Raw genomic sequence first — 27,923 nt, 5'->3', positions numbered from 1 at the left:
CTACTCAAAGAAGACCTAAACAACTCAATGCATCTATTATTTTCCCCAATATGTCTCTTGAACAAGAGACTGAGATAATCTGTGTGCACTTGGGCGTTAAGAAACTTCACAGTTGAGGGGTTGGCATCTGAAGGATTTCAATTAGAAATCTATACTTCAGAGTCATGATACTGTGAAAAATGCCCTTCTCACACCCAAGGCAGACTAACAGTACTTGTAAAGATGTTAAAAAGTGAATTTTCATTGCCAAAATGAGTAACTTCAAGATAGGTCAAATAGGCTGAAAGGTTGCCAGCCCTCAGCCTTCCATTAGAGTATAAGAATCTTGTGGGCCCAAAATCTGCACGAAGTTTTAGGATTCCAAGTCAGGCTCATGTGCAGATGCTCTATAATTTTGTTGGGGGTAGAGGGCAGCTCTAGGAAGAGAGCTCAATCAGTAAAGTGCTTGGAACCTGAGTCTCATCCCTAGAGCATACGTTTAAAAATGCAGGGTGTTGGCAGGAGCCTGCACTCCCAGCACTGGGGAAGCAAAAACAGGTGGATTCCTGAGGTTCCCCAGACAGAGATCCTAGCTTAATCAGTGAGTTGCAAGTCAGTGAAGCTTGTCTCCAGAACATGTCCACCGTCCTGCTGAGGAATATCACCCGAGCTGTCCTGTGTCCTCTACACACTAACAAAACTTTTATCACCTACATCCAGTTAGGAAAGTCAAATCTGTGTGTCCCCTTTTGCTACAGAGTTAAATGTCCACTGGAGAGAATGATCAGAATCCTTATTAGGGGGGAATGTAAAGTTTACCTGTGGCTTCAAAATAACGGGACTTAATCCAGGGATTTAAGAGTTGATTTATTTAGAGACCTGAGTGAAATCACAGATAGGTAAGTGAGTAGATAAGTAGTGGGAAGGATATTAGTTTAAGGTGTGTAACTTTTGTTTATGCTGCATTTGTTAACTCCGTAAAGCTGTGATTCTTTGCCTATCTAAAACACCTGATGGTCTAATAAAGAGCTCAACAACCAGCCAATAGCAAGACACAAACAAGGATAGCAGGCAGATAAAGAGTATAAATAAAAGGAGAAATAGGAAAGAAGAGGAGCAGCAAGAGAGGAGAGGAGGGCCGCAGGGGCCAGCCATCCAGCTACACAGCAATCCACACAGTAAGGGGAAGATTAACAGACGTAAGAAAACAAAAAAAGCCTAGAGGCAAAAGGTAAGAAGAGTAATTTACGTTAAGAAAAGCTGGCTGGAAACAAGCCAAGATAAGGCCAGACATTCATAAGAATAAGACTCCATGTATTATTTTGGGTGCTGGGTGGCAGGCCCCCTAAAAGCCAAGAGTAAAATAATCGCACAACAGGAAAGTAGTGTGTCTTCCAGTTCTCTCATTCATTCAGCAGGAAATTTTCTTGTTAATTTTGGAAGTGTAGATGGCCATCGTGTTTAGGAGAACGGGAAACAGGTTATCCAAGATCCCATCCACAATTGGACTTGGATCAATGATCAAAGAATGAATGAATTGACTCCAGGCTGAAGTCTCAAATCTAAAAATGCCAGAATCACCATGATTTCTGACAACTTCACCAGTGGTTCAAAAAAAAAAAAAAAAAAAAAAAAAATCTTCCCAGGTAGCTCGGCCAATCACGTGTCCAGGAAGCGGAGAGTCACTACCGGAAAAGTTCTGTCTCAGCACCAAACTCCTCCTTTTGTCCCGCCCCTTTACTACCGTACTTGTCTGAAGCCAGAGGCGTCCATTTTGGATTCGGGCGGAAATGAAGTCAAAACCGGCCGGTTAAAAACCCAAACATTAAAACTAGGACACCTGTGCAATCGAGCTGAAAGCACACGCCGACGGGTTTCTCTGCAGCGGGAGCCGGCGGCTGGGGGCCGGCGTGAGACGCAGGCTTCCCTGGCGCCCACACCTGCAGATGACACCGGCCTGAGCATCACCTGTGCGGCCGCTCTAGCTCGGTTCCGGGTTCGCGCGCCTCGGTGGTGGCGTAGGAGGAACTGAAGGCCGGTGTGTTGACCCGTTTCCGGGCCCTTGTGGTGCGGTCTGAGCCGGGTCCTCGGGAGGCATAGGGTGCAGGGGCCTAGGTCTGAGTGTCCGAGCCGGCCGCGGGCCAAGAGGGAGCAGAGCCGCCAGCCTCCTCCCGCCGCCCGCAGGTAACCGGGGGCCGAGCGGCCTGGCCCGGGCGGCTGCGCAGGGTGGGAGCGGGGTCGCCGCTCGCGGGGAGCGCTGGCGCGGCCGGTTCGTTGAGCGCTGGCTGCTCCGGCTGGTTCGGGGTCCCCTCTCTCTGGCTTCTCGGGTGACCCCTGCCGTCGCGGCCGAGGCCGGGGGACAGCGAAGAGGCCCGGCCGGGAATCCAGCGGGAAGGTCGCGCGATGCAAGGGTCCCAGGCAGCGCCAAACCCCCGGGGCCTCATGCGTAGAGTAAGGATAACATACACGTGTCTCCCAAAGTGGTTTTTGCTGAATTTGGGGATCACGGTTGCCGCTGGCTTGAGGGGCTGGAGTGTATCCTGAGCTGAGGTCAGACGAAGTACTTTTAGTCCCGACTACATGATAGCCAGCACTGTGGGGGTGAGTTCTTGACCAACACCATGCAAGGCTGAAACACATCAAAGCACAGGGCTGCTACTGAGGTTTACCACCCAGTAGCTAAGTGCCACGAGTAAGGCATATCCTTCGCACTCTCGGGGCAAGCCCAAAGCTTTGGCACTTTGAAGCTAAGGGATATGGAGCCAAGAGAATCTCTACTAATTGTTGGGAGAATACATAACAGGGACATACTTCCCCTCTTTCCCTTTCCTCCCTCCAATCAATCCACCTCCCCATTGTTGTGTCAAATTCCTGGTGTCTTTTTCTGTTATGAGTGTGTATTCCTAAATACAGAACTACAATCTGCTCAGTCTGTACAATGTTACCTGCATCTCTCTGATCTCGGGCGAGCCACTTGGTATTGGATACCCAATTGGGAACTCTTCCCTTTGGAAGAACACTTAGCTGGTTCTCAGCATTCCCCAGCTGCCTGTGGTTCTTTGGCTAGGGAGGGTTGTGTGAGCTTTCATGTGAGCTTTCGTGTGAGCATGTCCATTAGTGTCCTCATTGTCTTATTTAGGCAGCCATGCTAATGAAACTGGATGGTATCCTTCTTTGACTTTCTAGGAGATATAATCTCACAGCAAACTTCCTGCTCCTCTGGTTTTTACAACCCTCTCTTCAATAATCCCCAAGCCTAAGAAAGATAAATTGCTAGGTATGTCAAAGCTCAGTGCATTTGCTAAAGAGCAAAGTTTGTTGTCACCTACAGACATTCTTAGATTTCTGTAGCTTTTTGCCATAGTGCATTTTGTGTTCCTCATACAGTAATGTGTGTGCATCTGTACACATTTTAAATTCTGTGATAGGCTTGTATTCTAGGCATCATTACATAATAACAAATTATTCTGTAGCTCTTCAAGTGGGAGGGAAATCTAAGACATGTGTCATGATTATTAGGTTTGTATTTATACAAAGACTACTTTTGGGGGACTGGGGGTTCAAAACAGGGATTCTGTGTGGAACCCTAACTGTCCTAGAACTCACTTTGTAAATCAGGCTAACCTTGAACTCAGAGATCCACCTGACTCTGCCTCCCAAGTGTTGAGATTAAAGGCATGTGCCACCACTGCTGTCACCTCCAGCAGCACTGTCTAAGACTACTTATGTTTAACTGAAAAGTTTTACAAGCCTTTATAAAATTTATGTGTGATTAGGTTTGGAAGGAAGTCCATGTGGCTATTTGGTAACACACAATTTCTCTGGAGTTGTTAGTTGTTTATTAACAAGGATTCCTGATAACTTGCTGTTCGTTGACTGTATTATTGAATGCAATTGTTGGCACTGCAGGAATGATGAATAAGTCCCAGTGGGCACTTTGGGGTAAGCTGGATAGCCACCTGGCTTCTATTTGCTTGATGTTCTCATTTGTCTCTGCTGTGTTGCAGATCTGTTTGACTTGAGGAGGAGCTGCAGTACGGCCTCACTACAGGAGGGATGGGATCAGAGAACAGTGCTTTAAAGAGCTATACACTGAGAGAACCACCATTCACCTTGCCCTCTGGACTTGCTGTTTACCCCGCCATACTGCAAGATGGGAAATGCGCCTCGGTGTTTGTATATAAGAGAGAAAATGAAGACAAGGTTAACAAAGCTGCCAAGGTACTGTGATGGGTTTGTCTTCATAGGGCTTTTAATTATGAGTTTTCCCCTCAAATGAAGTTCATTTGAGGGCAATATGGTCACAAGCAGTGGTATTTTATTACCCGGTGTCACATAAAAACAGTTGTCTGTCTCTAACAAACCATCCCAGCAGCCAAAGATTTCACAAAACTCCTTGTGATCGCTTTTATCACAGTGCTTTTAACCAGAAAGATAGGCAGGTGGTTTCATACTGCTAATCTAAGAGATGGGATTCATCTAGTTTAACAAAAATGCTGCTTATTGATATTTTAATTAGTGTGTAGGTATGCTTGAAAATAAAGTATTTTAGGAATTTATATTATCTTTCTTGCCCTGAAACACTGTAATGTGACAGAATTTTCAAAAATATTTTATTTGTATCCTTTGTGTATGAATATTTTGCCTGCATGAATGTAATGGGCCATGTGTTTTCATTTGGTAGCCAGGGAAGTCAGAAGAGAGCATCAGGTCCCTTGGAACTGTTAGGGTTAGGGTGAGGTGTCATGAGGGTGGTGGGAGTCACACCTGGGTCCTCTGCAAGAGCAGCCAAGTGCTCTTAACTGCTAAGCATCACTCCAGCCCTTGTCCCGACATTTTCAATTCATGTGTTAGATTGGATGTCACCAAAAGAATGTTCAACCTACCTCTGGTTCTTGGTAAGAGACCTTCAGGGCCATTGACTTCTTGAGGCATCTGTTTTTAGCCCCAGTAAGAAAGTCCCTTTTGGCCCTGGTCACTGCCACCATTGGTTGAGAGTATCATTGTGGTCAGTTTGCTATGTGATTCCATGTCAGGGGACATTGACAGCTTAGAAGTAATGATGCTTAGACTGGTGGTGTAGCTCAACCATGTAGTATTCCCATGACGTTTGTGAGCACATGTGTAAACAGGGGGTTTTCTGTTCCACCCAGTCCTGCAGCCACTTTTAAAATAATCACTCAGCGGCTTAATATTAATTACAAACGGTTTTTGCCTATTGCTCAGGCATATTACTAACTAGCTCTTACATTAAATTAACCCATTTCTATTGATCTATGTATTGCCACGTGGCCGTGGTATTTCCAGCCTGCTGGCATCTTGTTGCTCAGACTCGCTGGCATCTGCCCAGACTCTGCCCTTCTTCTCCTGTATCTCTGCTTGGATTTCCCACCTGTGTCTATCCTGCCTTGCCATAGGCTAAAGCAGCTTCTTTATTAACCAATGGGAATAAAACATTCATAGAATACAAAAGGGTTATCCCGTAGCACACATGGATCTATCCTCAACACACACACACACACACACATAAACAATAAATAAATAGAGAGAGAGAGAGAGAGAGAGAGAGAGAGAGAGAGGGAAAAATACCACATAAAAAGAAAGAATGATCCCATCTTGGAACAGTATTCAGTAAAAACCCGTTTGTTTTTTTTTTCTTAAAGAAAGCAGTGCCCTGTGCTGGTAGTTCCTTGTACAACCAACTTTTACATTTTCTAATTCAGATCATCTTCAGGGAGTTTCTAGAGAGAAAAACCCAGTTGTGTTCATGAATGGGAAGTTTTCAGTTTGAACCCATAGCTGTTTTGTTTGAATCGTGGTCTGTCACTCTGAGTTCCTTTTTAAAAGTCAGTAGATGGAGAACATTATTTCCTAAGCTCTTTAAATGGTTTATTTCTGCCAGGCGGTGGTGGTGCAAGCCTTTAGTCCCAGCACTCGGGAGGCAGAAGCAGGCGGATCTCTGTGAGTTCGAAACCACCCTGGTCTACAAGAGCTAGTTCCAGAACAGCCTCCAAAGCCACAGAGAAACCCTGTCTCTCAAAAAACCAAAAATAAATAAATAAATGGTTTCTTTCCTTAATGGCTATAAAAGGCTATGCTGGTAATATTGGTATTTCATAGTTCACATTAGATACTTGATATTTTATCTTTGATTAAACAAAAAACTGACAGTTAAAAAATGTTTCTTAAGAAAAAGGACATGTATAACAATCTTCTCAGGACACGTTTTTCATTTTGTGAGTGTGTGTGTATGTGCACTCACTCCCTGAGAGTGGTACATATTGGGTAAAAATTGTATTTTTGTCTCTTTTCCACCCCATCTAGGTATTGTTAATATTTTTTTATTGCAATTTGCAAATGCTAGGACACTATACTTTACTCTTACATGCAGTTAGCATTTAACATGTTCATTTACTTTCAACTGTTAGACTGTGTATGTTTCGTTTTATAACTTGGAGTGACTATAACCCGTGAGGTAGAAGGCTTATAATCTTTCTAGTTCCTCCTGTTCCTAAGACTATTAAGGGTTTTTAATTACTACCTTTTGTAGAATATGGGCCCTGAAGTAAAAATAGCATCGCTCATAAAATTTTTAAAAGGAAAATTCCCAAAGATCTGCTCTTGGTGATGAAGATTGTTCTGCTGTAAGAAAGCTTAAGAGTAAAGATTTCCCCCACCTTTGTATCCACAGATGCCCTGTAAGGACTGCCTGAGACCTTGCAGATAGCCCCTACTTGTTTCTTCAGCCACACACTGAGAAATTTAGAACAACAAAATGCTGAGGAGTTGGTATTATCAGGATGTCCTTGAGTCTGAAGAACTGGCTGATCATAATACTTAAGAAGTGTATGACATATAATATATTAACCTTAGGGATTAACTTTTGTTTGAAGTTTTTAGTTTCCCTTGTTTCTGTTTATCTGTTTGTTTTTATTGAGGCAGAGTCTAGCTGGGACACCACTTCATAGAACAGACTGGCCTCAAACTTGCACTGACCCTGTCCGCCTCCACAGTGCTGGGTTTATGGTGTACCACCATATTCAGCCGTAGAATCAAGTTAAAATTTTCATCATATGAAGCATGTATTAGGAATAGAAAATCCGGAGTTAGTAGGCTATAACAGAGCCAGCAGTATGGTTGTCATGACACCCGGTTAGCAAGCAGTTAACCCCTTATTTGGACCTCAGGTTTCCAGTTGCTCTCCTCTCATCTGCTTCTGAGTGCTAGTTCCAATCTCAGTTCAGTTTTTAAACCAAAAAGGGAAGAACCACTATAATTCTAACCCCTGTATTCTAACAAAATAGACTTGTTCTCCATTCATGTATATTGTGTTTCTGCTAAGAAACCTAATAGGGAAGGGGGTATTTTATATTAGGAGTTTCTAAACATGAAGCCAGAGACTTCTGCATCATAATTTATCCTAATTTGAGAGGAAAAAATGGGACTACCTATTTAATTTCATTCTTATCTTTTAATATTTTGGTGTGTAACCTGGTTTAGTGTGTAAACCTGGCTCCCGGGATTTGCCTCAGCCTGCTGAATGCTGACTAAAGGCCTGTGCCTGCGTGTGGTTTTCTAGTATTTTCCTGTGTTAAGTGTTAGTGTACATATAACATGTAAGGAATGTTTAAATAGGTGAGATGTAACTGAAAAAGCATGGCAATTTATTTTCAGATACGATTTTAAATGTTGAAATATTTTAACAGGATTACATATTTGATAATAGGTGAAAAGTTAAGAAAATAAAATGTTTAATAAGAGTGATATAACCCAGTGATGGGGTCAGCAAATGACAGGCCAGGATGAGCTAAGAATGTCTTATGTTTTTAAAGGGACTTTTAAAAATTGGCCCCAGAAGCCATGTGTCCTTTAAACATAGTTTATCCCACTCTGTGTTAACTGAAGTTCTTACATTTGTGTATTGGAGATTTGGACTCAGTTTATATTTTTAGTAATTGCACTTTCTTTATGCCCCTATCATCCCCTTTTGGGGAACTTCATTACCTGCAGAGACCTTTTGTTATTGTCACATAGGTTCCTCTCAAGCTGATCATTGAACAATTGTCTGTTCTTGGATTGGTTAATATTATCTTCAGATTTCCTGACTTTATACTATGTTATATTCATACAGTTGATGAATTTATAACTTACATTTTTAATTTTCAGTAATTTCTCCTTAAAAATGGATCACATTCTCGGGCTGAATAGCTTTTGAATAACTTTTTGGGTATTTTAATGTGTGGCAGAGATTATTAATTCTGCCACTGATTTTCTAATAAGGCTCTTGTCAGGCTTGATTTAGGAGGTAGTTAGCCTTCCTTTGATTCAGACCTCAAATTCCCAGGAATAGCAGTTCAAATTTCCATTCCTTCCCTGAACCTTTGCCCTCCTGCTTAGGCCTTCCCCTGTGCCTGCTCGCTGATTTCAGCCTTTGAGGACTTAGGACTTTGCAGAAAATTAGTCCTTTTCCTTCCCCAACTCGCTACCCTCTGGGACAGCATCCTCATACTCTGTCCTTCCTGGGTTCCTTTCTGATTCTAGCCTGAAAGATAATGAGATTTTTTTTGGTGCAGTTTTGGGACCCTTCCTACACTGCTTCACAAGTGAGGCCTCTGTTAATGTGTGGCTCATGACAAGGAGACGGCTGAGCTTCATTCGAATAGCTGCTTTGCCTCTGTTCCATAATCAGATGCTTTGGAGAATTCTTGGGTCGTTTGTGGCATTTCATCCCTAATTTTGTGACAATGATAGTTGAAAGGCTTGAGAACTCGGGAGGCTTAAAAGGGAATACGAAGTCTGTAGAGTTACTTAAATATTGGTAAGTTGAATAAACTTAGAACAAATTATAGATTCTTCTTTTTTCGTCCTTGAAATCTGGGGGAGCATAGGGAGGTTGAAGGGACCGTCAACAAAAGCATGACTTTTATTACAGTGTGTGTGAAACTGTAATTTATCTGGTTTGAGTCATTAACTTCACCAACTCTTCTATTTGTATTTTAAAGCACTTAAAGACACTTCGTCACCCTTGCTTGCTAAGATTTTTATCTTGTACTGTGGAAGCAGATGGCATTCATCTCGTCACTGAGAGAGTGCAGCCCCTGGAAGTGGCGCTGGAAACCCTGTCTCCTGCAGAAGTCTGTGCTGGAATCTATGACGTATTGCTGGCTCTTATCTTCCTCCATGACAGAGTAAGTGGTTTGACAGTCTCCCTCACAGGATTGATGGGGACTGAAGTGACCCTCTGGGTCACTTAGAGACCGGTACAGAGAGAAATTGAGACGAAAGTGGAAGGAACAAGAGATCTTGCAGGTAGTTTGTGGAATTAGTTCTCTGTCCCTGAGCAGATATATAGACAATGTTCTTTTAGTTTACCATCTACCTCTTGTTTTAGGTAAGTCTTTATCTAAATATAGCTACAGTCAGTATCGGTTAAGAAAAAGGCCTGGCAGAAGTGTTGCTATAAAACAAAGCTCCTGTTTGTTTTCAGAAGTTCTGCTCCACTTTAGATCTCAAAGAAAGAAATAGCCGTTTCTTAGGAAGAAATGGTGTTTTATTTTGGGTGTGTGAATCCAAAGAGGCAGCCCCCTAACAAGGTGGTGTAGCTAGTAAGTTTGCCTCTGGTGGTGTCTGGGATCGTGATGTCCGTTCTGTGCTTATTTATGGTCTGTCTGTTGTCACTGTGCCTGAGCTGGTGTTATGTGGTGTTTGCATTCTGAAGCATTAGGTCTTTGGCAGTATGCAGAGATGGGAAAGCTGCATCCTAGGCTACATGCGCTTGGCACCAGGCTCATCTTGGGTTCTTAGAGCTGTTTCTGTCAGTGGGAGACAGGCCTTCCAAATATCATGTGCAGTTTATAATTTCTTAGAATTTTAAAATCTGTTGGGGTTCACATGGCAACAAGAATTACTAATACTTCATTGGGGAGGAATGTCTTTTTTGCTGAAGAAAATATATCTGTAATAGAAAAGCAACAGGATGAAAAGGCAAGTTAAACCTCTTTCCTATCCTCAGATCAAATCTTCTCCAGAGGCAACTGTGCATTATTCCAGAGACAACCTTGGTGTATATCAAGAAATACTCTGTTTATTCTTATTTCTCCCCAAGCATATCATACATACTGTTAAAAATCTTCCTGTACTATATATATTCTGTATAAAATACATACACATTGAATCATGTGAGTACAATATTTAGTATACTTTTTGTGTACTGGAATGAATAATTCCTGGTTTGAAAAAGAAATTTAACTACTCAAACCCTGTTCTCATTTTTTTCCTTCCCCGAATTTGAGGGTTTTTTTTGTTTTTTGTTTTGTTTTTTGTTTTTTTGTTTTTTTTTTTTTTTTTAGTTTTGAACTTGATTCTTCTATGGTGGGTGGGAATTTTTCTGATGATCCTTGTCATTCCATTTCCTCCTCTGGCAGGATTTTGTTAATGTCTACTGACTGCCAGGCTTTCAGCTGATGTGGTCTGGGTTCATGACAGACTATAGGCAAGAAAGACTCTAGGGGAGAAGGTGACATAACCTGTGGGAGCTGTGATACTTTTGTTTAAGGCCCTGGAAGCAAGTGACCCAGGCTGTGGAGGCTGTGTATGTGTAAGGATGTGTGAGAGTGATGCTGTCTGTGCATTGGCTTTGGTGTCTTCCTGACCTTCCTACCAGGCAGAGGAGCTAGCTGGAGCCTTTCCCTTTGTAGCTACATCTGCTTTGTTCATTTAAGCACAGCCCCATATGTTATGTGGCAGATGCCAAACACTGCATCGATCTCTGTGTGGTGACTAGTATGGGATTGTTTAAAACCTTCAGGTTTTGGGGTGTCAGTCTTCTTCCTGTTCTGTTTGTCTCTTTCCCAGGGACACCTGACACACAACAATGTCTGCCTGTCTTCTGTTTTTGTGAGTGAAGATGGGCATTGGAAGCTTGGAGGCATGGAAACAGTGTGCAAAGTTCCTCAGGCCACACCAGAGGTGAGCCAAGTGGCAGCCCTCTTCCTCACGGAGGACATGATGGTGACTTGAGGTGGGGTTCTTGCCTGGTCCCTCTCCTTCACTGTTAGGATTTTAGATTCGAAGACTTAACTCTGTTAATGCTCATGTTCAGAAAATTGTAATGTTTATTCCTCAGTAAGTTCTGAGGTTCATGTAGTCCCTTCTCACTTAGTAGGGCCTGAAACCAAGAGGTAAACCAACAGTTGATTCAACACTGAAGCCAGTTGCCACCTCTCTGTTCCCTATAAGTACTTTGTGCTCCATTATATTCATGTTTAATGCTGAGGTCAGTTATATGTCTCTCCTATCCCAGCAGCTGAGTGTCATATTTTTTATATCTCTTCCTGGAACAGTACCTGTCTGTTACGAGGCCAGAAGTCTAAGTTGCCCAGTGTCAGCACACTATATTGGGTGCAATTGTGGCCAGAGTTATTGCTTCTGTGGTACTTCCTATCCATTTCCTCCTAGTAGACAAACTGCTCTATTCTCTATTTTGTTTCTCTTCACCATTTGCCTGCTGTTCCTGCCTCACTATTTCTAAAAGAAATAAAAAACCACTGCCTTCATAATGTCTTTGTGGAAGTATTGACTGTCTTTTTTAAAGGGTGTGTCTGTCTGTCTGTCTGTGTCTGTGTCTGTCTTCTAAACATGTGTGCAGGGGCCCAGGGAGGCCAGAAGAGGATGTCAGATTCCCTGGAGTGATAGGCAGTTGTGAGTCACCTCACATGGGTGCTGGGAAGTGACCTGTGGTGTCTGAAGATCAAGAACCACTCTTAACTGCACTCTCTTTGATGTGTTGGTTCAGTCTGTCTCCTCAGGTTGTTTCTACATTTAGGTGTTGTGTAATGGACACTTCCATGAGTGGTACTCTGTTCCGATGCTGCCAGTTCTGTAAATACTCTCTCATTACTTCTGTCTCTGTTTAAATTCTTTGCCATGGCACACAGTTCCTCACAATACCTGCCCATCCTTCCTCAACTCTGTTCAGCCCCACACAGAGCAGCCCTGTTTCCTCTGATGTGTTTCTGCCGCTGGACCGCCGCCTTCCTCCCATTGGCCTCCTAGAAAACGGAAGTTCATGTTAGATGGAGCCTAAGTCACTCCTGTGACTGCATGGCATGAGGCAAATCTGTGAGACTTGTGAGCTCCTCTCCAGGTTGTAAGCACTGCTTGGGGACAGGAGAGCTATCGCATTCATTTCACAGTCCTTGTGCCCTAAATGGTGTTTTGAACATGTAAGCTTTTCAGAAATAATCTTGGAATAGGTGACTACATATGCCTATTCAGTGGGTGTTGTTTTTATCTGTACAGCCCATAGAAGCCTCAACTTTAATGTCTTGTGACAGCAAAACTTGATTCCCATGATGTAGTGATATGTGGTAAATTTTTGTTATGTGCTAACCAGTAGCTTGCTTGCTCTTTAAAAAAAAAAGAAAGAACAAAAGGATCTGACTGTGTCTTTTTGTTGTTGTTGTTGTTTATTAATTTATTTTTTACATTCCAATCCCAGTTCCCCCTCCCTCTTCTCCTCCCACTCACTATGTCTTCCAGGCTGGTCTTGAACTTACAGGCTCAAGTAACCTTCCTGCTTCAGCTTCCTTACTAGTGGGCACTACAGGCATGTGCCACATCTGACCAAAAAACCCTTTCAGTCTTTTTATCTGTGGGAAAATAGGTATTCCAGGAGCCTCTGACAGCAAAGCTGTCACTCAAACCACCCAATGGGAGAAGATCAGCTGGCATTCCTGTCTCCTAAGCCTGGCGATGTGCTGGGAACTATTTCATGTTGAATTAAGAAGCTTTTAAGTTTGTGCATTGGATGTGTGGTTAAAAGGGTTCATGGCTCCTGCTTTCTCTACTTAGTTCTTTTTTAGGTTGAACTAAGATTAATTTACCAAATACGTTGTGAGCTACTTTTTTTTTCTTTGTCTAGTTTCTCAGAAGCATCCAGTCAGTAAGAGACCCAGCGTCTATTCCTCCTGAGGAGACGGTGAGTAAAGACCCTTCATGCAACTGTAACTCAGACTCTTGTGTGTGACAGTGTGGACAAAAGGTCCCCTGCCTTCCCTTCTGCCCATTCTTTACTAAGTTTTGGACTCCTCATGGTGCCTCTGACCTTGAAAATGCCTGAGATTAAAATTAATCAAGTTAGGGAGCAGCCTATGGTTTTTGTGTGTATAAAGACAGAGCTGCCCAGTGTGGCAAGAATCATTTTATTTCATGATAAGTCATTGTACTTTGCTGGAGGCTACCATTATGGGAGAGGCAGTGACCTCATCCTTTCCTTGGCGTCGTCTTCCTAGCTAGTCACGAGCTGGAACTCCAGGGCATTAGAAGAGTGATTGTTGATATCATGGTAAGGAAAGGGCCAGTTACTAGGGAATCTAGAAGGTGTGCCCCTTGCACAATTTTTACAAGACCTAAATTAAGCACTAACCTCCAGAGACAATGTCGATTTATTATTGCAAGCCTGATTGTAAGCTTAAGAGACCTAAGATTTGCAATCTCAGGGTTAGCCAGATCTGTTTTATATGCAGAGACTAGGGAGGTTTTAAAACTGATGATTTACAGATTTTAAGTCAGTTGATCAGCATTTTGAAAAAGTTGAAATATCACTGGGCATGCCAGATTGTAAGAAAAAACATTATTTTTTTAAACTTTGGTTTTCATTGTGTGTATGTAACTATTAGATTATGCATAGTTTGTTTTACCCTGGGTTACAGATACATTTCAGAAAGCCATATATGAACATTATCTTTTTGATCATAAATGATATTTTTAAATCTTTGATAAGTTCCATCAGCTAATATTTCAAAGTTTTTCCATATTTGGGAGAGACCTACTATTTCATAATAGTTCAGAGTTTTCCCATTTTTGAGAGAGACCTACCATTTTAATTGACATAGAATTGCACCAATTTGTCATGTACTGTGTACTAACAATTCTTAAAGCCTGTAGTATATGATACCATGAAGTTAGATTTGAGTCTATAAATGCAAACATGGGAGGACATTGGAGACAGCTTATAAACTAGGTCCTCTTGTTCTAATAGTTTCACTGCATTTAGTCTCCAGAATTTGCAGCCCTTCCAGAGTCCCATGGACATGCCCGAGATGCCTATTCCTTCGGAACTTTGGTGGACAGCTTGCTCCCCATCTTGAAGGAGCAGGGTGAGTTGGAGCTGTACTGCCGCATGCGCAGACTAAGTAGGAAAGGCATCCTCACCCGCTTTGTGTGGAAGTCCAAGGGATGCAGTCTTCAGTATAGTGGGGAACCTGCTGCTCACCACAGTTTACTTAGGACAAAGAGCAGCAGCAGGAAGTGGAGAAACTTGGGGTTCCATGAGTATGAATAATAAAAAAGAATTTGATGTAAGAAGCACTTTGAACAGTGGCTGCCCCCATCATATGTGATTGTCTTCTGAGTTCATTATTGAGTTGTCTTGTGGCAAACAAATGCCCTTAGTAACTGAGATGTAATAGCCTGAATATAGAGTAAGACTCCAGTGTTTCCTTAAACTTTATTCTTTCAAAGTCATTCAGTTTTTCTACTATAATTTACTTAGTATTTTTTCTTGCATGCCCTCTTAAAGCCCACTACTTAAAGATAGCGCTCTGCTCCCTTCTGTGTTCTCTAATTGGCATCCTGTGTCCCTCTCCTGGGATGGACTCTGGGACATTAATTCTGCACCTGTGAAGGTTACTGAGGTGTGTGCACATTAGGTCCTTTGGTGGCCTGTCTGCTCTGATGATACTTCTGCAGTGCCAGTATAGCTTGCACCAGGACTTGCAGTTCTGGTACTAGAAGTACCTTTTGGCTATCAACTTGATTCATCCATCATAAGGCTCTAAGGTGTCGTTTTTCGGTTTTTTGTTTTGTTTTGTTTTGTTTTAACTAACTGCTCTCCCATGCACCTATAATGGTGGCAAATATGTAGAAGAATTAAAACTATAGGCATTCAGTCAGTCAGCTCTGTTGACAAGGACCTACCCAAGAAAGACCTGCAAAGCTGCCACCTTTTGAACCATCAGTTTGGATCAGAGGTGGGTTAACAATCAGGACATGGGGGCTGGAGAAGGGAGGCACCTATGGCAGTGTGGGCTGTGCTGGCAAGACCGCACTGTAAACCTGCCCAGGGGTCTGGTCTGCACGACAGAAGTCATGTAGCAACAGCCGGGGCTTTGTGTGCTTGGGCTTTTACAGGTTGGTTTTTGCTCTCATCAATCTCCAGCTAGAGAGGCCCGAAAAGAGGGAGAAGGCCCTGGAACTAACTGTAGCTCTGGATTTCAGTTTCAGCGGATGTTCTCTCCAGCTTCCTACAGACCTTGCACACAGCTCTGCTGAATCCCACGCCTACGTGTCGGCCAGCGCTCAGCACCTTACTGTCCCATGACTTCTTCAGGTGAGGGCATCTTGTGTGGTGCAGGAGAGAGACTGGCTGCCTCAAAACTTCCTATCACAGAAAGCTGTAGAAATCCTTAGCTGTCATGAAGGAATTATATCCAGATTCATTAGGGATTTTAATTATAAAGAAACTAATCTGTGTGAAGTAGTTTACAATTGTGTGTCAATTGAGAAAGTAGATGGACATGGCCTCCCCTGTCTGCTGTCCCACTGCGTTACTGGTGTGTGCCTCAATAGGCTGCTTCCCTGGTGTATGTTGGAAGGGGCAAGTTTGTGTTTCTCTGGCAGCAGACTGTTTCTTGTGTCCCAGAATGTATAGCCCTCGGTTAGTGTAATGCTCTCCTGGGTTCACAGATGGTATTGGGCCTTCAAGGTTAACTTTAATGATATGTTCTTCATTTCTGTAACCGCAGACCTTGTGTCCAGGTTAGTTCCATGTTTGAGAGTTTTATTAACAAGGCTAACCTGATGTTTTTTTAAACAAAATATCTTTTTGTGTTTGTACTTAGAGAGCTGGAAAGGAAGTAGAGCAAAGAACGGTTCTGCTGCCCCTGAGACTAGCCCCACCTCCAGACAGGCACACGTTGGGGTTGTTAGTAAATTAGTGCCTATAGTCACCAGGAGGAGAGTCGCCATTGGTGTTTCTAACTTTTTCCAGTGTCATACTTTTTTCCAGCAGGTCATACCCTCCACTTATTTCTTAATTTGGCAAATGCAATTGTATATATTTATATTTACAAGTCTTTCAACAATTATTATCATATTATATGCATTTTCTTGTGCTTGTAGGTGATTCTTAGAAATACTCTAGTTCTCATTGTAGTAAATTGTTACCACTACGTGTAATACAAGTTCTTTAAGAAATGTGTGTTAGTATAGAGGGGAAAAAAAAAAATCAAAGACTACTCCAACCCACACTTCATACTTCCAATTGTGGCATGAGGAGTAAATGTGCCAGAGGCAGCAGGATGAAGCAGGCCGGCATCCCTCACTGAGGCAACCGAGGTAGCCAAGCCAGTTTCCTTCGGAGTAAAGACATTTGTGCATATATATATGCTCTGCTGCAGGGGAGGAGGAGACACTGCTGCCTCTCGAATGACATGGGTTTGGAATGCACAGGTACACTATGATTTGCCATGAATCTTTAAGCTTTAAAAAATTTAAACCCTGAGACAAATCTTAGAAAACCAAAGGAAGAAACATATGTGATGAACACACAAAATAAATGTAGATAGCCTATTTATCCTTTGAGTCTATTAAGTATAAACAGGTTGTCTCTTCTAAAGTTAGTTTATGAACACCTACGTTAGTTTATGAACACCTACGTTTATAGAACATGTATGTTACCATTTGCAGTGAGACATGTAAACAAACGTAAAGATCTAGTAGTATTAAACCATAACTGCAGAAAGTTCGTTGGAGCACGTATTGCTGGTATGTTACAGCGCTGCAGGTATCTCCCTGAAACAGCATGTGATGTGGAGCATCTCCAGAAAAGCAGAAAAATGGCTTATGCAATACAAAGGGCTTTTCTGAGTTTCTTACGCATTTCCGTGTGGTAATAGATGGTTTTCATTGAAACTACTGGTTAACACTGGGCCCATGGAAATTAAGTTTTGCAGATAAAAGTCATGTGGATTTTGATGCAGAAGTCATTGTCCTAATGATGAGTTGTCTAAGGGTCAGTCACGTGGAGGTATTAACATGGGAATGGAGGCATTACCTGTGCATGCCATGTAGGCTGCCAAGCTTGTGTGCTTAACTGCCGTACAGTAGCCTCCATGTGGTAGGACGTGAGCCATGTTCTCTTGGAACAGAACAGTTTACAGGTTTGGGACTGTCTGTGAACTCCTCAGAAACTGACCTTGACTGAGTGCAAAAGTCAGAAAACTGAGAAAATACCTGTGACTCCTACAGAAATTCTATTTCCCAAGTGTTTTCACTTCACCAAAGGAAAAACTTGGGAATCAGCAGCTCCTTTGAAATGGTTTTGCCATTTCTCCCAGGATAATCCATTTGCTAATATCCTGTTAAAAGTAAAAAATTTGGAAAAGTATGGTCACTACTGAAGCCTAAAGTACGCTACCATGTATGTTTCCATTTATATCCTCTGGCAGATATTTCTGGAATTATTAAAACATGAAGATCTTCTAGGTTGGCCCATTGTATTCATCTCATCAGCTACTTTGAATCTTTCATGACATAGAAAACATTTCTTCACTGAAAATGGTGGTATGGTCTGTGATAATGGCTTCAATTCTTAACATGCCTTTAATCTATTGTCCTGCTATTTTATTTTGTTGTATTGCATTTAGAAATGATTTTTTAGAAGTTGTGAATTTCTTGAGAAGCTTGACATTAAAGAGCGAAGATGAGAAAACTGAATTTTTCAAGTAAGTTCAGAAGAAAACTTAAATCCACTGACTTGAATTAAACCTATGTAAGCATGTTAGTGATCTAGGGATGAGTCAACCTTCTGACTTTACAGTGGTTATTGAACTTTCCTACATGTCATATTTTCCACTGTGTTATGGATAGACTGTACACCTGGTAATGCAAGCATAGCTGGCAACTTAAATGTAAAGATGGGTGCAAGTCTTCCTTTGCTGGTAGGGAGGTGGTTATAGAAAAGCTTTTCTAGACAGACAAACAGGAGCGAATACACAAAGGAAAGACCCACTGTAATTTGTAGCAAAGGGCAGCCCCTTGATTCCTGATGGAGGGCAGATTTCAAAGCAAGGACAGGTAAGAGGTGGTCCTTGTGTGGCAAGGCAGAGTATTGACGTTATTTGTTAGGTAGTGGACTTCTTGCCTTGAAGGGAATGAAGGTAACCATGAGATAGCTAGATCTCTCTTTACTGATCATTCTGTTGGTGGAGGCAGACTTGGATCACACAAGGATTGGATCGGTTAGTATGTAAGAGCATTGATGGGCCAGTGAAGGAAACACTGAGATAAGAAAGATAAAAGATAAAGTTGGGAGGCCTGTAGGCTGAGGGAAAAATACCAGTGTGGGAGTGGAGGAGGATTAGAGCGGTAGCCAAGGAAGGCCATATATTTACACTAAGCATGTAACAAGCAAAAGGAAAGAACAGCTAGTAGCAGTAAGAAGCAGCAGATGGATAGCAAAACAGCATCAAGCCAGGTGACTAGCACATGTAGCAGAGAACGGGGGTCACATGACTAGATTGGAAGCTAATAGCATCTTGTCCTGTCTGTCCTCAGATTTCTGCTGGACAGAGTGAGCGGCTTATCAGAAGAGTTAATAGCTTCAAGACTGGTGCCTCTTCTGCTTAACCAGTTGGTGTTTGCTGAGCCAGTGGCTGTTAAGAGTTTTCTTCCCTATCTCCTTGGCCCTAAAAAAGGTGACTTTTTTCTAGTGTTATTAGTTATTAAGGAGTTAGGCAATTATTAGTCCATTTTTGAGTGGGGTAATATTGCAGTATTCTAAAGTTGATGTTTGGTTCTAAAGGCACAGAACTCCAACTCAGGTACCAAAGCCCAGGGGTAAATACAGGGAAAAAATATATATATATGTATATATTTAGAATATATATATATACACATTTAGAATAGGAATGTCTACTTATATTCTGTGTGTGTGTGTGTTTAGAAACAGGATTTCTCTGTGTAGCTTTGTAGCCTGTCCTGGCACTTACTTTGTAGACCAGAAAGATATATATATATCTTTCTGGAGAGTCTGTACACTTTTTCATAACTTTTTTTCAATGTTTCATTTTCTGACGTTTATAAAAGGTGTTCTAGAGCCAGGCAGTGGTGGCGCATGCCTTTAATCCCAGCACCCCAGAGGCAGAGGGAGGTGGATTACTGTGAGTTTGATGCCAGCCTGGTCTACAGAGCGAGTGCCAGGACAGGCTCCAAAGCTACACAGAGAAACCCTGTCTTGAAAAACAAACAAAAGGTGTTCTAGAAACCACTTATCCACTAGATGAAGAGATATGTAATCATTCCCACTTGTTTCATGACTTGTGGGAGTTTTAGATGAGGAGCCAAAATGATATAGAATAATCATTTGCAGAATGGGTTGACTATTTTACACACCTTTAGTTCTATCTTTTTTGTGTATGAACCCAGCTTTCTGGGACAGTGGAAACCTTACTGTGAAAAATCCATAATTTTTCAGTGTAAGTGGTTGCACAGGCAGAGAGGCGCCGATATGAACTTTTAATGGGTTAAGGCATGTGTTCTCAGGTCATCTTTTCAGTGAATCGTTAGGCCTGTGCTTCCACAGTTACTGAAAGCAACCCCTGTTGTTTGTAGTAAAATTGTTGAAAACCGCCAACCAAGATCACTTTATTTCTTGGAACTGTTTCAAAATGATTGCTTTGAAACTTTATAAGATTTATAAGACTTTCGATGGTAACATACCAGGTTAGAAAACATATTTTTTAATATACTGAAGAATTTAGAGTTAGGTTGGATCCTGCTTTAAGAATCATCTTCTTAAAATAATTTTAATTTAGTTTTGTGGTTTTTTTTTTGAGTGTTTTGCTTACATGTATGCATGTACCTTACATGCATGCCTGGTCCCCATGGAAGACACTAGAGGACACTGGATCCCCTGAAACTGGAGTTAGGAATGGTTGTAAACCAGTATGAATGCTGGGATCTGAACCTCAGTCCTCTGCAATCAACCTGGTCATTGTTCTTAACCAATGAACCTTCTCCCTTGTCCCCCAGAGGTCATTTTCTTAAATAGTGTCATGCATTTATCTCTGGGTTGAATATACTTAACTGCAGTCTTGATTTTTCCCTTGGGGCTCTCCATCCTCACTGTGAATTTGAGGGAGAGCAGGAGTCAGCCGTGTGTTATTCAAAGATGAGTCTTTGCCTGGCCCACTAGCCAGGAACAAACAGGATGCAGAGAGCACTTGACACAGTAAAGCCTTTAAGTAATTTTTGAATCCACATAAGAGATTCCTTTAGTTGGGGCTTAAGATTTTAGACAAATACATAAAATGTGTGTAAAATTCTGGACTCATTTGACGAATTGTGTTTTTTACCCTTTTCACTGAATGACTGTTGTCTGTACCCTCTGATTTGGGGTAGAGAATGCACCAGGGGAGACTCCTTGCTTGCTTTCGCCAGCACTGTTCCAGTCACGGGTGATTCCTGTGCTTCTCCAATTGTTCGAGGTCCATGAGGAGCATGTACGGATGGTGTTACTATCCCACATCGATGCCTATGTGAAGCACTTTACTCAGGACCAACTGAAGAAAGTCATCTTGCCACAGGTCAGGACCAAGCTGGCAGTGGGACAATGAGAGAGAGCGCAGGCCAAGTGCTGCCACTTTAGGGAGTGAAAGGAAGGAAGAGGTTCTCAGATAGTAGCTCACAAAGCCTTGAGACTGCAGTTGAGTTTAAAAGTTACTAAAATATAAAGAGGTGAAATTGTATTTTCAGTCCATCTTCTTGGCAAATCCATTAACATAAGATGTTCAGTCTTAATCTGTGAGAAACTATGATTCCGTTTTTTTTTAATCTTGGAGGTAAATAAGACAAAAACCAAGCCTAAGGAGACCATGGCCCTTCACTAGCATTTGTGGGACGATAATTACATTATGGTAATTGCCACAGAGAGAACATGAGATCGTTACCAATGATTTTCAACCTGTTTATCCACCATAGGGAAGGTTAGAACTTGCTCACCCAAGGCTTGTAATCATTATCTATGCCATAAATCAGAGCTGGGTGTGGTGGCACATGTCTTTAATCCCACCACACAAGAGGCAGAGACATGTAGATCTGAGTTTGAGGCTAACCTGGTCTAAGTTTCAGGACAGCTAGGTCTGTTACACAGAGAAACCCGGTCTCAAAAAACCCAAAAGTTTAAAAACTTAAAAAATTAACAGTTAAATGACTCAAAGTAACAAAAATTTATCTGAAGTTCTGGAGAAATGTAGTATGAGATCAAGGTTGCAGCTGCTTCTGGGTGCCTGCATATTAGAAGCTTTGATGCTCCCAGAAACAGGTTTTAGTGTATGTATCTTGTTCGGCAGCTGTATCAGGCAGTCCACACCCATTTTCATGGAGCCATTGCTCTGGGGCTAGCTCATAATGTGGCATGGCTATTTGGGGGTGAGGAGGGGTGGGGTGGTTGGCAATTCATGACAGATTGGTAGGACAAAATATTGTTTGTTTTCGGTAGAGAACCACTGACTTAGAAATATTTAGGAAAATATCATTCATGTGAAGAAGCATTATGGCTGCAGGCCAATTCCTTTCCAGGAGAGAAAGACAGTAGTTGTCTACACCCATCACCAATTTTGCTCCTAGGTATTACTGGGCCTTCGTGATACCAGCAATTCCATTGTGGCAATTACTCTTCGTAGCCTGGCGGTGCTGGTATCTCTACTCGGACCAGAAGTGGTTGTGGGAGGAGAAAGAACCAAGATCTTTAAGCGAACTGCTCCAAGTTTTACGAAAACTAGTGATCTTTCCCCTGAAGGTAAGGGTAAACATTACAGGTTTATGTTGAGGGAAACGATCAAGAAGCATGAGGAAAGTTCAGTTTCCCTTTTCCAATTTCTCATAGTGGGTACAAAGTGACATTCAATGGGTTAATGAGAATCCTTTTTTCCCCCTTTGGTAAGCCCACAAAGGGATAGTTTTTTTTTTTTTTTTTTTTTTTACACACTCCACATATGTGGTTCTTAATAAGATTATATTTAATGATGCTGTGCACAAATCTACAGCTTAGTTTCATGTATTATATATTAAAGATGTTTCCAGGCCAATACATAAAAACTTACCTCATTTTTATACCTAATATTTCACTGAATCCAGTTCAATGACTTATAGCCATAGCTGTTGAGCCACTGCTCGATTTTTAACCAGTAACTGTAGTACCATAACCCTTACACATGGATCTGTATTGTGTGGGGTTCAGAAGTATTAGCCTTTGTAGGTCAGAGAATGTATTGGAATTTTAGTAGGGACTTTTCTTTTGACTTTGTTAGACTATTGGGTAAAAGCTATTTTTGAGTACTTCAGGAAGTCTTTGGTTTGTTCCCACTGTACTCTTAAGTGGGAGGTAGCACAGGAATTTTGTAAGAACAATGTCATTTCCTTTTTGCTACTTTGTATGACCTTGAATATGAATATGACCATGATTTCATTACAAATTCTGGTCTCTAATGCAGTTCTTTGGCTTGTAGTGCTAGGCCCTGAGGGTGAAGAAGAGAGAGTTGCTAGAGAGCTGAAACCTTATAATGACAGTTGACTCCCCTTACCCTAGCTTTAAGGTAGGGGAAATACTCAGCTGTAATTTTACTAAATCTTTCTGATCAATATCCAATCTTGAATATAAGCTTTCTGGTAAACTGTTAAAGACAGCTACTTTCCTCACTCAAAGTCAAATATCGGTAGCATACATTATTTTAATTGTTTTCAGTATATAGTTTTGTGGTACTAAGTCACTAATATTAATTGGCTTGTAATCTTACTAGCCGTTTATTCTTAAAAGGAAGTTAGGATCAAGGTCTTAGATTGCTACCAAAATGATTTTTAAGAACTGTAATCTACTTCCCTAAAGATTTTATCTATGTACTGCTTCGAGTAGTTTGATCACATCACACCATGCTCAGTGGACACAACCTGCCTTAAACCTTCAGAGACAGGCAACCCATTTAATAATGGTTTGGGGTCAAATACTTGATGTTCTTTATCTGTGCTACGCACACCCAATCTCCCTGGACTGTTGTTCACCAATCAAGTGCTAGATCAGTAAGCACATCCTCTTCCACTTTCAGGTTCTCCCATGCATATTGTGTGCAACCAGCAGACTCAGATCTCAAAAGGCTTGGACAACCCCTCTTCTAATGCATTCCCTAAATGGCTGTTTTCTGGCAGCATGCCCATCAACAGCAAGAAGCACATACAGGAAGAGTATTACAATACTCTTTTACAGACAGGTAAGCATTCGAGTTTCCCATTTCTTCGATCTATTTCTGAAAACATTAAGCTTAAATTTTGAAAATCAAGTGCACTTGGAATTCCTCTATCCTTTTTACCTCTCCAAACTGTTGCTTATAATACCTAACCTTTCCACACAAGTAAACATTACTTGAATTCATTTTTATATCAGATACTTTTGTGTTTTTATGTCTTCTGCATCATAATATACCAAAAACGAAGAGTTCTAAAGATGTTAATGAAGTGAAAAGTGTTCTGTGTGGCAGCAGAGTAAACCTAGATTTCTTAGCACCTTGATAACATTTAATAAAGTCTGTTTCAAACTTACTTGGGGACTGGAAAGATGGCTCAGCAGTTCAAAGAACAAATTACTCTTGCAGGAGACACAAGTTTGGTCCCCAGCACAGGTCTCTAACTCCAGCTCCAGAACATCCGATGCTTCTGGCCTCTGTTGGCACTGTACTCAGCTGTGTATACCCCCCAACACACACACAAACATGTAATTAAAAATGAATCTTTGAAAAATAAAATGGGCTGGGGAGATGTCTCAGGAAGTAAAAGCACCTTTGGTAAAAGGCTAATACCCCAAGTTCAGTTTTTGGAACCTAAAGTAGAACCAACTGCATAGCTGTCCTTTGCTACCACACCTGCACTTTGGCATTCATACACCCAGAATGTGGGAGAGACCTCACAGCAAATAACTTAAAAAAAAAAAAAAAAAAAAAAACTTACCCAGGGCGGTGGTGGCGCATGCCTTTAGTCCCAGCACTCGGGAGGCAAAGGCAGGCAGATCTCTGAGTTCAAGACCACCCTGGTCTACAAGAGCTAGTTCCACAACAGCCTCCAAAGCCACAGAGAAACCCTGTCTCGGAAAAAAACCAAACCAACAACAAAACAAAACCTTACTTGAGTACGGATTTTTAGATGAACTGCTACCTCAAGGGTAAGTAAGACTGCATCTGTATTTATTTAGAGAGACTTATGCTAATGAGTGTTTACATATCTAGTCGAAGATCTAAAAATCAGTTGTGACATAGTATGCTTCCTTTGAGTGTATTTGGAGAACTTATATGGCATCTTTGTCTAACTTTTGCTAGTGTGCATGGATATTTCTAATTAATTATAGACCTACACTTATCTGCTTGCTCTTAACATTTTATGAGACTAATTCTTGAATATACCCATAGGTGATCAGTTTTCTCACTCTGTGAAATTCCCTATGAATGGAATCTCAGATGTGAAAAACACCTCAGAAGACAAAGGGAACTTCCCAGCAAGTTCTAGTAAGCCTGAAGAGTGGCCTGACTGGAGTGAGCCTGAGGAGCCTGAGCACCAAACTGCCAATCTTCAGATAAGGCCCCAAGCACCCTGTGATGGAGCTGAGTCCCAGCACACCAACCTGAATGCAGAGGAGGAGTCCTGGGATGACTGTGAGTCCGGTGTTGGTACCGAAGTGAACTCTGTGGCTGGAGCCTCTGCTGCCACGCCTGTTACCTCAGAGGAGCAGAAGCACACTGCAGCTTTGCTTCCTCTCACTCAGGAGTCTAAGCCTTTGAAACCCAGTCCTTCCTCAAAGACCAATCATATGCAGCGTGGGGAAGTCAAACCACCAGAAGTGTCCCAGGAAAGACCCCTTAAGGTTCGGTCAGAACTTGGTTTAGGAGAAGAGTTCACCATACAAGTAAAAAAGAAGCCAGTACAAGATCCTGAGTTAGACTGGTTTGCAGATATGGTCCCAGAAATTAAGCCTTCAGGTACTTTCCTTATTTTGCCTGAACTAAGGACAGAAGTGATGGTCCCTAACAAAGATAACATCTCACCAGTGATGCAGTTTTCCTCAAAATTTGCTGCACCAGAAATGACTGAGGTGAGTTCATTCTTTGTACTAAATGTTCTAGTTATTGTTAACTAGTATCTCCAAGGGAAACCCTAAACAAGTAGTTTTCTCAATGAAGGTATTGTACACAGCTGGTTAAAATGATCAAATTAAGCCTCGAAACAACAAAACCAGTTACTAGAAGTGATTTCTTGATGTGGCACAGCATTGTCATCTATAAAGTTCACAGTTCAAAACTGTACAAAAAAAAAAATCAAATTACCAAACTAAAATCTTGGGGTTGGAGAGATGGCTCTGGTTAATAGTACTGGTTGTTGTAGAGGACCCAGGTTTGATTCCCAGCACCTTCAAAATGCCTCACAACTGTCTGTAACTCCAGTTACAGGAGATTCCATGGCTCTGACCGATACAGGCAACAGGCACACGTGGTGCGTAGCAATGCATGCATACAAAACACCATGCACAGCAGATTCATAAAGCTTTAAAAGAAACCTCATTTAAAATCTTTTGTATTCTGTTAACCTTGGCGATGCCTGGGTCCACCTGCTGCATGAGTAACTCATTGACTTGGGAAACAGAATCTGACCGATTTTACTGGACTGTTACTTTCCAACGGGTGTGGTGTGTAACATTACAACCAATGCAATCTCACTTTAATTTCTTATTATCTTTACTTACTGTGAGGCAGTCAGTCTCTTTTGATATTACAAAAAGTGGGTCATTTTAAAATGCCTGGTGTATATAACTTGCCTCAAGTAGTTGGTGTGTTCTGTTGCAGGGAGAGGCAGAAGGCTGGGAAGAAGAGCTAACCTGGGAAGATAACAACTGGTGATAAGAAAGAGCTTAAACTTCAGGAATAATTCTAAAGGAAGTAATACCTCAAAGCAAGCTGCATGGATGTAAAACCACAAAGCAGCCTGTGTTCCCCGTACCAGAAGCTCTTTTTGCAGTCTGTGCCAACTCAAAAATGAGACCAATCTCAAGTTGCTGACTAAGCCCTGGGTGGCAGAAGGCTCTCGGTGCCGGATTCTAGGAGGAAGAGCCTGTGTGCACTTGACCAAGGCCAGTTTCCCATGCAAAGTAAGTAGCTAAAGAAGTGCTTTTTTCCAGGACAATTCTGGAAGTAAAGAAAATAAAAATTCAAGCTGGTAAGCTTAAACTTGTGCCATTTCTTTAAAAGAGTAAGCTCTATTATGAAATGACTTACTGAAAAAAAAAATCTAGCTGTAAATTATAACTTCAAACTGCTAAAGTTCCTTAAGCAGCTTATTTGTTTACAGTTTATCATCTGAGTAAAGAAAGGTTCCTCCTTTGGACCTGCAGTTACTGTTTCACCTGTATTACACTGTACCAAAGTTCTCAATGAGAAATGCCCCATCTTATTCTATGTCAAATATTTTCACATTTATAAAACCTTTATATGTGCAATGAAAACATAAATTTAATTTACAAAACATCCAGGCAAGGCACTTGAAGAATCAATTAAACCTAGTTCTGGCCGATCGGTAGAATCCATTCATGTGTTACCCTCAGGTATACAGCATTTTAGCTTCTCAACCCTTTCTTGCAGTGCATCCAGTTCCGTTAGCAGCCAGGGTGGAGCAGGGGCCTGTTGGAGCAACAACTCAGTTGTTTCTAAAGCCTCTGCTGCTGCTTGAAATGCTGCCCTATACTCTTCTTCGAAGGGGAGCTCACGACGGGCTCTTTTTGTACAAGGCTGGAAATAAAGAAATCATGAAACAAGTAATGCCCTATACTCAGTCTAAAAATAAGAGAAACTGCAGTCAAGGGATCACAAAAGGTACCCTCCCCATCTATAATAAAACCTTATCCTAATTGGACCCTCTTATGCTAGGATCCCCAGGGACAAATGTTGTCTTGCCCAATAACTGACTATTCTTTAAGAACACCATTAAGAGAAAAGAAATGTGATTTTCATAATAATAAGTTTGTAAATAATGAGAACTACAGTTTCCAACATGCTTTTGGGGCCAGTTGAGGAAAACTAAGGCTCAAGACATCTTGTACAAGGAAAGGGGAAAAGGGAGTGAGACCCAGACATATCTAATAATCGGTTTTCCAAAAGGGTGTCACAATTTAAATTCATAGGGCTTATGAACATAACTGAACTTTATATATTTCAGGCTTACAGCTACATCTTTAAAAAAATTACTATTGCACTATATAAACCTAGAACATTGTTTTGTTATAGCCTGAAATTCCAAATTATACTTATGTTAAAAACACAACATTGAATGTATGTAGTGGTGTCAAATTTCTGCCAATTAAAAGGTACATGTGATTCTTAGAAACTGATTATGAAGCTGGCTTGAGGACACAAGAGATGAACATGCTGACATCTGTCAGAAAATGCATTTATGTCATCATTGGTACAATATGTAACTTCCAGAAATAAAGAGTATATTTGGTATAATGTTTACAACTATTTTTTGTAGTTCTTGTCTGTGTTGGTTAACACGTCAAGAAAAATGTATTTGTTTTTGACGTGCAACTACCATTAAATGGGAATTTTTATGTGTCTAGATTTTATTGATATTCAGCATGGGTACAAGAATCAAACTACTGACCAGAACAAGGGGGAACTCATGGACCCCAGACTAATGGCTGGGAGACCTGCATGGGACTGATCCAGATCCCCCTAAATGTGGGTTTCAGTGAGGAGGCCTCAGCAATCTATGGGACCTCTGGTAGTAGACCAGCATTTATCCTGGTATATGAATTCCACGTGGAAGATGCGCTCTCAGCCTGGGACTCATCG

The 27,923-nt window shown here is 41.5% G+C and overlaps 2 protein-coding genes across 8 annotated transcripts in view; one reads left to right on the top strand and one right to left on the bottom strand.

Moving 5' to 3' along the window:
• Positions 1 to 1,880: 1,880 nt before the first annotated feature.
• Scyl3 (SCY1 like pseudokinase 3) lies at positions 1,881 to 27,590 on the top strand. 5 transcript variants are annotated; one of them, XM_027417170.2, is made up of 14 exons: positions 1,881 to 2,017; positions 3,987 to 4,200; positions 8,982 to 9,167; positions 10,834 to 10,947; positions 12,902 to 12,958; positions 14,036 to 14,138; positions 15,259 to 15,370; positions 17,688 to 17,765; positions 18,598 to 18,737; positions 20,443 to 20,627; positions 21,670 to 21,841; positions 23,145 to 23,306; positions 24,495 to 25,174; positions 25,923 to 27,590. In XM_027417170.2, the coding sequence occupies exons 2-14, from the start codon at positions 4,036 to 4,038 to the stop codon at positions 25,974 to 25,976; spliced, it is 2,208 nt and encodes a 735-aa protein (XP_027272971.1). In that variant the 5' UTR covers positions 1,881 to 2,017; positions 3,987 to 4,035; the 3' UTR covers positions 25,977 to 27,590. The 5 variants fall into 5 exon arrangements, with proteins under 5 accessions (XP_027272971.1, XP_027272970.1, XP_027272973.1 ...); XM_027417169.2 differs by lacking the exon at positions 1,881 to 2,017 and adding an exon at positions 2,024 to 2,163; XM_027417172.2 differs by lacking the exon at positions 1,881 to 2,017 and adding an exon at positions 2,293 to 2,430.
• The window catches only part of C5H1orf112 (chromosome 5 C1orf112 homolog), a 41,828-nt gene continuing 40,431 nt past the window's right edge, over positions 26,527 to 27,923 (bottom strand). For 2 of the 3 annotated variants that reach the window (XM_035445126.1, XM_027417165.2), the window contains one exon: positions 26,530 to 26,861. In XM_035445126.1, coding sequence (XP_035301017.1) covers positions 26,661 to 26,861 — 201 coding nt within the window. In that variant the 3' untranslated portion in view covers positions 26,530 to 26,660. Of the gene's footprint in view, positions 26,862 to 27,923 lie in introns of all 3 variants that reach the window. The other variant, XM_027417164.2, reaches the window with a different exon arrangement.

Source organism: Cricetulus griseus, chromosome 5 (assembly GCF_003668045.3).
Source record: "Cricetulus griseus strain 17A/GY chromosome 5, alternate assembly CriGri-PICRH-1.0, whole genome shotgun sequence".
NCBI classification, from domain to species: domain Eukaryota; kingdom Metazoa; phylum Chordata; class Mammalia; order Rodentia; family Cricetidae; genus Cricetulus; species Cricetulus griseus.
Note: the sequence above shows the minus strand (reverse complement) of the source record. Positions and strands in the feature narration are given on the sequence as shown.